The sequence below is a fragment of the Oncorhynchus keta genome, chromosome 24 (genome assembly GCF_023373465.1).
Source record: "Oncorhynchus keta strain PuntledgeMale-10-30-2019 chromosome 24, Oket_V2, whole genome shotgun sequence".
Classification (NCBI taxonomy): domain Eukaryota; kingdom Metazoa; phylum Chordata; class Actinopteri; order Salmoniformes; family Salmonidae; genus Oncorhynchus; species Oncorhynchus keta.
In genome coordinates, this window is record NC_068444.1 from 28210019 (window position 1) to 28222184 (window position 12166).

The 12166-nt window shown below is 43.1% G+C and overlaps 1 protein-coding gene across 7 annotated transcripts in view; it reads right to left on the reverse strand.

The window, feature by feature from the left end:
- LOC118402906 (putative sodium-coupled neutral amino acid transporter 10) overlaps window positions 1–11797 on the reverse strand; it is a 30705-nt gene extending 18908 nt beyond the window's left edge. For 2 of the 7 annotated variants that reach the window (XM_035801270.2, XM_035801272.2), the window contains exons 1-5: window positions 11090–11772; window positions 10593–10756; window positions 10359–10452; window positions 7123–7266; window positions 4737–4861 (exon numbers count right to left, since the gene is read on the reverse strand). In XM_035801270.2, the coding sequence (XP_035657163.1) occupies window positions 4737–4861; window positions 7123–7266; window positions 10359–10452; window positions 10593–10756; window positions 11090–11185 (623 nt within the window). In that variant the 5' untranslated portion in view covers window positions 11186–11772. Of the gene's footprint in view, window positions 1–4736; window positions 4862–6339; window positions 6465–7122; window positions 7267–10358; window positions 10453–10592; window positions 10757–11089 lie in introns of all 7 variants that reach the window. The other 5 variants (XM_035801269.2, XM_035801268.2, XM_035801266.2 and 2 more) reach the window with 5 other exon arrangements.
- Window positions 11798–12166: the final 369 nt, after the last annotated feature.

Below are 12166 nucleotides of genomic sequence, written 5' to 3' on the forward strand. Positions count from 1 at the left end.
CTCGTACCCCTGCACATCGACTTGGTACTTGTACCCCATGTACACTGCATGACCAAAAGTATGTAGACACCTGCTCATCGAACATCTCATTCCAAAATCATGAGCATTAATATGACTTGGTCTCCTCTTTGCTGCTATAACAACCTAAACTCTTCTGGGCTTTCCACTAGATGTTGGAACATTGCTGCAGGGACTTGTTTCCGCACAGCCACACAAGCATTAGTGCGGTGAGGCACTGATGTTGGGCAATTAGGCATGGCTCGCAGTCGGTATTCCAAATCATCCTAAAGGGGTTTGATGGGGTTGAGGTCAGAGATCTGTGCAGGCCAGTCAAGTTGTTCTACACCGATCTTGACAAAGCATTTCTGTATGGCTCTTGCTTTGTGCACAGGGCCATTGTCATACTGAAACAGGAAAGGGCTTTCCCCAAACTGTTGCTAAAACTGAATCGTCTAGAATGAAAAACAGCCCCAGAACATTAATTCTCCTCCACCAAACTTTACAGATGGCACTATGCATTCAGGCAGGTAGCGTTCTCCTGGCATCCGCCAAACCCAGATTCGTCCATCGGACTTGCCAGATGGTGAAGCGTGATTCATCACTCCAGAAAACGCATTTCCACTGCTCCACAGTCCAATAGCTTTACACCACTCCAGCCGACGCTTGGCATTGCGAATGGTCAACTATATATGCATTGAGCATGCCTGATGCTTTAAGCTCACTGTTTGATGAAATAAGACACAAATGACTCAAGCGGGAGTCAGAGATCAAGATAACAAGAAGAAAATCAAACTGAACCTGTCCCGACCATCCTCTTCCCGCTCCTACTGGCTTTCGCCGATTCTGCCGTTACTCTCCTGAAGTTGTCGGTAACATGCTAAACAAGGAGTCGGCAACCTTTCTCATGTGTAATGACGATTTATCTTACAATTTCTACCGATCTGTGTGCCAGTTATGGTTTTCATAGAACATTTTCGTAGGACACTTTCCTTTCATTTATAATAACGTATTCGTATCTTAAAATCATTGTCATGTGGTTAACCAAAATTCTATCCAAATCTAAATGATCAACTATGTAAAAATAGCCTAAAGCCAACAAATAAAAACATTGCAGCCTGCAGGTAGAAAATATCCTGATGAAAATAAATATCCGATAAATCGCAATGGCTACACATGGCCTGTCTGCAATAACCTTGAAACATTGGATCAACTATTAACTTGGGTCTGGCCTGAAGTTCATTGAACATTGTATACAATTCTGGGCCCTCCAGAGTGTAAAACCTTTGTTTACTTGCTGTTTGAGGTGAAGAAAACATTATTTTGAGAAGCTCCACAGCTCATTAGTGGTGGTGCATTAAGCCAATCAGAAATACTACCACATCCCCAAATGGGCCCATTTTATATGCCTACATTTGCGAGCAGGCCAGGTAGCCTATAGGCCTTATTCTATACGTAATCAGGTGCGCATCAACAGTGAAGAGGCAACTCCGGAATGCTGGCCTTCTAGGCAGAACTCTGAACTCTGTCCAGTGTGTGTTATTTTGCCCATCTTTTATTGGCCAGTCAGATTTGGCTTCTTCTTTGCAACTCTGCCTAGAAGGCCAGCATCCGAAAGTCGCCTCCTCACTGTTCACGTTGAGACTGGTGTTTTGCGGGTATTATTTAATGAAGCTGCCAGTTGAGAACTTGTGAGGCGTCTGTTTCTCAAACTAGACACTAATGTACTTGTCCTCTTGCTCAGTTGTGCACTGGGGCCTCCCACTCAATTTTCTATTCTGGTTCAGCCAGCTTGCGCTGTTCTGTGAAGGGAGTAGTACACAGCGTTATACGAGATCTTCAGTTTCTTGGCAATTTCTAGATGGAATAGCATTCATTTCTCAGAACAAGAATAGACTGACGAGTTTCAGAAGATAGGTCTTTGTTTCTAGCCATTTTGAGCCTGTAATCGAACCCACAAATGCTGATGCTAAAGATACTCAACTAGTCTAAGGCCAGTTTTATTGCTTCTTTAATCAGACAACAGTTTTCAGCTGTGCTAACAATTGCAAAAGGGTATTCTAATGATCAATTAGCCTGCTAAAATTATAAACTTGGATTAGCTAACAACGTGCCATTGGAACACAGGAGTGATGGTTGCTGATAATGGGCCTCTTTAATGTAATATCTACATAGGCGTACAAATATATATTATCTGCTGTTTCCAACTACAATAGTCATTTACAACATTAACAATGTCTACACTGTATTTCTGATCAATTTGATGTTATTTTAATGGTCAAAAACGTGATTTTCTTTCAAAAACAATGACATTTCTATGTGACCCCAAACTTTTGAACGGTAGGGTATATATTTGCCTCTGCTCGACTAAAGAATATCTTGGGTCTACCAACAGCCTATCGACCAAACAATCGACTAGTCGAATAATTGGGGTCAGTCCTACTTTATTGCCAAGTTATTGTTATTAATTGTGTATTTATTATTACTTTTCTATTATGTCTCAATTTTCTTTCTCTCTGCATTGTTGGGAAGGGCCTGTAAGGATTTAACTGTTAGTCTACACCTGTTGTTATACAAAACATGTGACAAATAACATTTTATTTGGCTTGTTCCCTCTTGACTTCAAAATGTTTGTTCCCCTCCTTAAGAAACCAACACTCAACCCCTCTGCCGTCAAAAACGACCTACCGGTATCCCTTGCTTCTTTTCATTCCAAAACACTTGAGCGTGCCGTCTCTGACCAACACTCTCACCAGCTCTCTCAGAACGATCTTCTTGACCCTAACCAGTCAGGCTTCAAGACGGGTCATTCAACTGAGACTGCTCTCCTATGTCACAGAGACTCTCCGCACTGCCAAAGCTGACTCTCTCCCTGTTCTCATCCTCCTAGATCTACCTGCTGCCTTTCGACACTGTCAGGACTGGGTGTCTCAGGTTCTGCACTCTTGGATTGCATCCTACCTGACACGCCACTCCTATCAGGTGAGGAGGATCTTTGTCTGCACCACGTTCTCTCACAGGGCTCGGTTCTAGGCCGTCTCTTGTCTCTATATATCAAGTCACTCGGCTCTGTCATATCCTCACATGGTCCCTCCTATCATTTGTATGCAGATGACACTCAACTACTTTTCAACTTCCCCCCCCTACTTACACCCAGGTAGCGAAACGCAGGTATCTCAGCTGGGATGTTGGCCCACCACCTCAAGCTCAAAAAGAAGGAGCTGCTCTTCCTCCCAGGGAAGGCCGGCTCATTCAAAGACCTCTCCATCACGGTTGACAACTCCACGTCTCCCCTTCCCAGAGTGCAAAGAACCGTGGCATGACCCTGGACACCATGTCGTTCTCTGCAAACATCAAAGCAGTGACTCACTCCTACAGGTTCATGCTCTACAAAATCTGTAGAGTACAAACCTATCTCACACAAGAAGTGGCGCAGGTCCTTATCCAGACACTTGTCATCTCCTGTCTGGACTACTGTAACACGCTGTTGGCTGCGTTATCTGCTTGTGCCATCAAACCCCTGCAACTACCCCTGCAACCACTGCAGCCCACTTGGTGTTCAACCTTCCGAAGTTGTCCCATGTCACCACGCTCCTCTGCACACTCCACTGGCTTCCAGTCAAAGCTCGCATCCACTACAAGACCATCGTACTTGCCTATGGAGCAGCTACCTTCAGGCTAGGCTCAAACCCCAACCCGAATACTCTGTTTTGCCACCTCTGGTCTCTTAGCCCTCCCACCCCTACAGTAGAGTAGCTATTCTCTGTCCTGGCTCCCCCCCCCATCCCCCCATCTTCCAAAAACAATCTGAAACACTACCTCTTCAAAGAGTATCTTAAATAATCCCACAGCACCCTGCCTCGCACCACCCCTACCCCCAAAATGATGCAACAATTTATTGCCTTTCTGTTGTCCAATCTAGCTATTTTAAGATGAATGCACAAACTGTAAGTCAGAGCGTCTCCTAAATGACTCAAATGTCAAATGTAGAGGAAGAAAATGCTCTCTTGGTCCATCTGTCGCTAGTTACATTATAGATCCTACTCTTTACTCCTCAAGATCTCCAATCAACATCTCGTCTCCAGGCTTCAACAGCCGGTATGCAAGCAGTGCTGTTGTGATAATAACATATTTTCCCAGGGCTAGAATGCCGTTCCTGGCAACCCATTATAAAACCCACCCCGAAACAACATAATGCACTTTTGTTAGACAGATACAACTACAGCAGGCGACTGCGTCTAGAAGTAGAAGTACTTGGCAATAGAACAGGGAATGAAGTAGCCGATTGGTTAAGTGTGAAGCCGTGAAAGTGAAACAGCAAACTCCCCCCAACAAAAATCCCCCACCCCTAACTCTGTCTCCGTCACCTTGCAGACTAACCCTATAGCCTTTGTGTTGTCTGTATGAATGCAGGTAGTCATGCTCCATTCAGTACATTTATCAGTGTTCTACATGCAACAATAGCACATTTACAACATATTAGGAGCAGCATGAAAGAAAGACCACATGACTATCATGTCCATTCTACCCATTCTATTTCTGTCTATAGACTCTACATCCTGGTCATGTTCAATAGGCATGAAACAGGAAACTTTTGAAAACGTAATGGACAAGTTTAGGTATGTATTTTTTTATAAAGTGTCTTGGACTTCTTTTTGTGCCTAATGAACACAACCCATATCCTATCATCCTTTCAGGGACTGCGCAGGAGGGGCGGGAAGGGACTGGGAGGTACTTACGACTGACAGGCGAAGGCCATGCCACAGATAGGGAGGCAGCGAAAGACACCATCCCAGCGCACCAAACTGACCCGCCCCAGCCAAAAGCCACTGAGTAGCCCGTGTTTGAATGAGGACAGCACCATCTGAGGGAGGGAGGGGGAGAGCAGGGGGGAATTATGGCTTGAACCAAAAGAAGAACAGGAGGATTGAAGAGGAGGAGAAAAGCCCATTCTGAAGGCCTGTCTGATCATGAGTGAAAGAATGAAGAAGGGAGGAACCAGAGAAAATGAATTTGAACACAACATTTAAAAAACAAGACAGAATATGCCATGTTGATAAAAATGTCTCCTCCTGCCCAAATAAGGCTGTGACAATATCATCCTCTCGAACCTGTTAGACATTTACACATGCCCAATGCCCAACTTGTAGGGCTGCACATTTAATCGAATGGTAATCTAAATTGTGATATTGACATGCACAATATCCATATGACAAGAGGCTGCGTTATTTTGAAGCAGCCATCTGTAAGGCCCGTATTTTTACTTTGGATCTATTGCTTAAGTTGACAGAGTTCTCTCCGCCCCGTCACTCAGCCAGACAGTTTCTCGTGCTTGAGATTCACTCTGCATGCATCGACCAAACATCATGCAGTCAACAGATTTTTCCCAAACAAGAACACAACTTTCCACCTTACTTCTTAATATAAATCCACATATTTTCTATATTATACTATTTGTTAGTGTAACTTGCTCTTAGTTGGCCTTAGGAAACTGCAAATATGCCTAAAGGTTTCCTGTTAGCTCCTAATGCTAATCCACTTGTTCTTAATGAGAGACAGCTTGTTCTTAATCAGAGAGGAAAAGGTGAAGAACATTCTAAAATCTTTGTATGAATGTACCTATCCATTTAAATCTAATTAGGTTCCCATGGGAAAGACTGACCAACACTTTGGTTCCTGCTCTGTCACAACCATCTCCTCCCTTACTTTTCATTTGTTGTCATGCGAAACAGAATTGCATTCCAAGTGCCCACTGTATTCCAACCATAAAATTAAAATCATTATTCAATTTCTATGATTCCAACAGTTTAACCAAGTGTTTTGATCAATAATCGCCTGTAAAATAGCAATATTTGGTACAAAAATAGCAATTTGATTTTTACTCATTTTGTGCAGCCCAACCAACTAAAATGCAGAATTTAAAGACTGATCAAGGAAATAAATAAATATTTCTGAGGGGCAGATGTTTTGATCGGTACGGCATTTACTGTCTGTAGTTGATTCCCATATCCAGCTCCAGAGGACCAGAGAAAGAGAGCTCCATGAGCATCCTCCACATCAGAGGATGGAAGTTTGGGGGGACAAGGGTTGAGCAATCAATAATTGTGCACCCCCTTTCCTCCAAACCATGGACACACAAACAACCTAAAAGACAAACAAAAATGAATTTGAAGAGGGGAGAGGAAATGGAAATGCGAGGATTGGATTGGAGATTGAGAGGGAGGATGCTATTACTTTTAGGAGGTGGTAGGTGGGTTGGGGATTGAATTTTGTCCCCTTTAGCGTCGGAGTTGATACCTTCCCCCAGGTCGGAGTTCAAGGATTGTTTCCATGGTTACTTACGGGTGACAGCAGAAGGTGGTGGCGATAATGGGCAGGCACTGTATGACGCCCCTGACCCGCCACAGGTGTACACGCTCGAACCAGGAGCCTGAGATCAGGCCGTAACGCAGAGAAGACATGACTATCTACAGCAGCCAGCCAGACAGCAGTCAGCAGCAACACAGGAGAGGAGAGAAACAGTCACAAGGGAGAGGAAGGTAGAGAGAATCGTAAAGGAGGTGTCAGAAAGGAAGGGGGGTCAGGAACGGCAGTGATAGAGAAAGAAGTAGGAGAGGAAGGGAGATACATCAGTTAGAGGGTTAGTGGTCTGGACCAAGGTGGGTGGAGGTCAGGGCCAGGACTGGTTCTAATCCCAGACACACAGTGGTGTTCAGTAGAGATGTCATGGTTTTACTACAGGAGGTTGGGGCAGAGCACAGGATAGCACAAAGAGGCTACACTATACTACAGTAGCAGTACTAAAGGCTAACTGTGTAAGCAGTGCAAATACTACAGAAATTCACAGAGCCATCGACAATAACATCAACATCAATACATTTTTGCAATAGGGTCAAAGAAAAGGCAAGGGAGTCACAGTGTCAACAGCCATTATTCTATCAGTGTGAAACAGGAATTAGAAACACATATCATCATGATAGAAGAGCCATAATTCTTTGTAAAAACCTATCGAGTAAAATGTATATTAGCAAAACTCTTAACATTTACTCATCTGAGTATGGCCCTCTTACACCTGCTGCAGGCAGCCCTGTACCCGTTCCCCTACCCGTGTGGTTTTGGTCTCACCGTGAACATGAAGAACGTGTAAAACATGAGGGCCATGGCAGAGAAGGACTGGATGGATGACATCAGGTTCCTCTGCAGACTGAGAGGCAGCACGATGAACAGAGACACCGTGATCAGCAGCAGCACACGGAAACCAAATGACACCTGCGGAGGGCGAGAAAGGACACAATCTCTAACCAATCATACCACGCAAACAATCAGTTAGAACAAATCAGCAACAGTACAAGGAAACCAAGTGTTGTGCAAAAAGTACCTTTTGAGTTGTGGAGACAACAAGAGGCAACACGACACATTTATTCAATCATTTGAAGAAGAACAATCCCCTATTTTATGAAGATTGAGCCATAGCCAGCCACCTACAGTGCATTCTGAAAGTATTCAGAACCCTAGACTTTTTCCACATTTTGTTACATTACAGCCTTATTCTAAAATAGATCAAATTGTTTCCCCCCCTCCCCTCATCAATCTACACACAATACCCCATATCGACAAAGCAAAAACAGGTTTTTAGAAATGTTACCAAACGTATTAAAAAAATACAAAATTGAAATATCATATTTACACAAGTATTCAGACCCTTTACGCAGTACTTTGTTGAAGCATCTTTGGCAGCGATTACAGCCTCTAGTCTTCTTGGGAATGACGCTACAGGCTTGGCACAACTATTTAAGAAGTTTCTCCTATTCTTCTCTGCAGATCCTCTCAAGCTGACAGGTTGGATGGGGAGTGTTGGTACACAGCTATTTTCATGTCTCTCCAGAGATGTTCGATCGGGTTCAAGTCCGGGTTCTGGCTGGGCCACTCAAGGACATTCAGATACTTGTCCGAAAGGCCACTCCTGCGTTGGCTTGGCTGTGTGCTTAGGGTCGTTGTCCTGTTGGAAGGTGAACCTTCACCCCAGTCTGAGGTCCTGAGTGCTCTGGAGCAGGTTTTCATCAAGGATCTCTCCGTACTTTACTCCTTTAATCTTTCTCTTGATCCTGACTAGTCTTCCAGTCCCTGCCGCTGAAAAACATCGACAGCATGATGCTGCCACCACCATGCTTCACTGTAGGGATGGAGCCAGGTTTCCTCCAGACATGATGCTTAGCATTCAGGCCAAATAGTTCGATCTAGGTTTCATCAGACCAGAGAATCTTGTTACTCATGTTCTGAGAGTCCTTTAGGTGCCTTTTGGCAAACTCCAAGCGGGCTGTCATGTGCCTTTTACTGAGGAGTGGCTACTGTCTGGCCACTCTACCATAAAGGCCTGATTGGTGGAGTGTTGCAGAGATGGTAGTCCTTCTGGAAGGTTCTCCCATCTCCACAGAGGAACTCTGGAGCTCTATCAGGCTTGGTTTATGCGCTGACGTGCACTGTCAACTATATAGACAGGTGTGTGCCTTTCCAAATCATATCCAATAAACAGAATTTATTCCAATCATGTTGTAGAAACATCTCAAGGTTGATCAATGGAAAAAGGATGCACCTGATCTCAATTTTGAGTCTCATAGCAAATGGTCTGAAAACGTATGTAAATAAGCTATATTTTTAAAATATATATATAAGCAATAATGTCTAAAAACCTGTTTTCACTTTGTCATTATGGGGTATTGTGCAAAAAATGATGAGGAAAACAATATTGAATCAATTTTAGAATAAGACTAATGTAACAAAATGTGGAAAAAGTCAAGGGATCTGAATACTTTCCGAATGCACTGTACATTAAGCAGGCATTGATTGCTAATGCGTTTTCAAGTGTAACACCCTACGAAACCACAACACGCAGACACACAGAAATCACAGAGGCTGTCACCCATCTATCATATAGCCAACGACATGACTCATGTCTACACTTACGTTTACATGCACACTAGTGATTCTATATTAAACTGATTATGGCACTAGGCCGAGTATGGCATTAGACACGTAAACACCTTACTCTGCTTATCTTAATCTTCCTAAATCATACTCAAAGTAAGTGTACACCAATTAAAAGCACAAGCTTACTTCTTATTTTGTGCATGTGACACATGAACATTAAAACCAAGAATGAGGTGAGTTCGGTAAACTGAATGCATTAATCTTAGAAATGTTTTTTAAATACAAACTTTATATGTCCCGAACTCTGACTAGTCTACCCTGACTTCAGATGTATCCATGTAAACAGAATCATTAGGGAAATCAGCATTCTTGCAAATAATGTAAATGTTTAAATCTGATTATTCAAAATAATCAGTGTGCATGTAACTGTAGACGGCTTCAAGAAGATTAAAAAATTAAAAGCTGGACAGGAGATAAAAGACTGCATTTCTCCCAAGTCGCCATGCCAACACTATATAACAAAATGGAGAAGTTGAAGCAGAGTTCACACATGTTGTTTACCACCGAGCCCTACATTCCTTTGAAACTACACTTGATGAGTAGTTTCAACTGAAAGGTCGGTGCTTGCAAACATCATAGGGCATCGCGTTGTTGACTGGACCAAACGCGGTAAAGGCCATCGTGTTGTTGACTGGACCAAACGCGGTAAAGGCCATCGTGTTGTTGACTGGACCAAACGCGGTAAAGGCCATCGTGTTGTTGACTGGACCAAACGCGGTAAAGGCCATCGTGTTGTTGACTGGACCAAACGCGGTAAAGGCCATCGTGTTGTTGACTGGACCAAACGCGGTAAAGGCCATCGTGTTGTTGACTGGACCAAACGCGGTAAAGGCCATCGTGTTGTTGACTGGACCAAACGCGGTAAAGGCCATCGTGTTGTTGACTGGACCAAACGCGGTAAAGGCCATCGCGTTGTTGATTGGACCAAACTCCAATGTTTTGATCACAGGCTGCACCTTGCAATAAGTAGGCTACGTGTCAGATGTTTTTAAAGCAATTTGCCTTCATTTAAATTATAACAATGATTGGGCCTACTTATACATAATTACACAATCATAAGCTTTATATTCCATTGGTTAATATGTGGGTGCAATAATCCTATCTGCTATCATATGTATAACATATTTGTTTAATTTGTTTTTTATTCAGTTAGCACGGTATGTATTAATTCATATGATCTCATTTTAGAAGAGATGTCCTCTACCCAGACACTTGTATTAACCATGGCTGATGGAATTACCAAGCTTTTAAAAATCTCAATTCATAATCGCAATATCTGGCCCAAAACATGTGCACTTGGGTATTTTGTCCAAATCATGCAGCCCTATTGTATTCTCTGATTGCTTCTGTAATTCAAAACTCTTGACTCCTACCGGTAGGCCCAACAATTGGGCGAAGAAATTAGAGCCCAGGTCAGCGATGACGACATAAAAGGCAATACAGGTCCCCAACATCAGACCTATCATACTGTAGAGGAAGAGCGGGAGAGACCAAGAGAAAGTGGGAGGAAGAGGGAGAGAAATTCAGATATTAGCATTTGATCAAGGCTCTAAAGACACAAGACATACATCAAAACAGTATTGGCTCTCAAAGGAAAGGACACATACCTGGTCTCCACCAGTGTTTTGCCTGGTTTGCCGTAGGCATGGAAAGCTAGGCCAGCATAGGTCCTGCGTTTGGTGCTGTTAGCCGTGTGGACCAGAAACATACACGACTGGTGGGTCATCCACGAACAGAAGAACAGCAACAAAGTCCCCAGCACTATCCCACACTAGAGCGAGAGAAGCAGAGACAGAGAGGGTTATGTCAAAACTGCAAATATGGCAACTCTGTCATACACATTTCAGTTTGACAGGGGCATGATGGGGGCCTAAAACTGCAATTCGGTACAAAGATGTCAAGATCAGCATAAAGCATGAGGTGCACAGCCTGTATAATGCACCTGTTAAGGCGCGTGGAAAGGTAAACACGGAACAAATGTTCACTCATTACCTGCCGTCACACTAGTAGCTTATCGTGAGTTCAAAGTCGCTACACACGATAAGATAAACTACATCTGCAATGGAATAATCGTGTGACCGGTGTAAGATAGCGGAAACCGTACCTGTTTGAAACAGAACGGCATGGTCAGAACGCTCACTCCAACGATGCTGTTGACCACGTTCATGATCAAACCCCAGTTTGAAGCCGCCGCCGTCATTTTGAATGTTTAGGTTTTCTTCACCACACAAAAAACGTTCAGTACTACGTAGAGAAATTACCACTGTAAAGTTGCGGCCGTTATTTGGTCCAAGTAACGATGGTGACAGTAGTTGAATCCGTCCGATTCTGCTTTGCTTTTTCCAAAGCGTATCCTTTTCAAGAGCTATGTGACGTGGCGCTAGTAGGATAGCTAGAGAAACCAAAACATTCCAAACAGGCAAACTAGATCATTCAGCTAAAATACATGTAGTTATATTTCATTGCACGAAATAAAATACATTTATCTGCATCGTGCATGTACGTTCAAAATGAAAAATTGACAGCTGAAAGGAAATCGAGCTTTTGTTGTTGCAAAAACTTTGTTCAACACACACCTAACCTTAACAGTTTTCGATTCCCTTGATGTTGAAGCTTATGTTATCATCGGTGACTCGTCCACTTGGTTAAAATAGACCGTTATCAATTTATATTCATCACATAATGCTATAAAGTTTTATTTTCATATTTACCATGAGATAAACAACTACAAAAGCTACGGAAATCACTCTTTCCTGAACGTGTACACAGGAAGTATGAATCTGGCTCTTACTCTTCTTCGTCTTTAAGGTTTTATGACAGACTACACCTATTGGTGTATTGCCGCCACCTACTGTATGGATTCTGAACGATAAATAATAAATATCCATTGCGGGAAAATACCAACGTCATATACAATACAAACAAAATAAATCCCCACCCCACTCCAGGTCCCTGTGTGGAAGGAACATTCATCGACAGGATTCCTTGTAATGCCTCTGCTGTACAATCGCGGAGTCCCGCACTCACAACGATGCCTATTTTCTCTGATTTGTTCTTTGTTAAAGCTGTGCAGTTTATTACCAATGCATCTGGCTCATATTATACCCAGAGATGCTTTTGAGGGCATGGGAAAGTTCTTTGAAATCGTATTAACGCCCAATGTGTAAATGGTCCATACGTC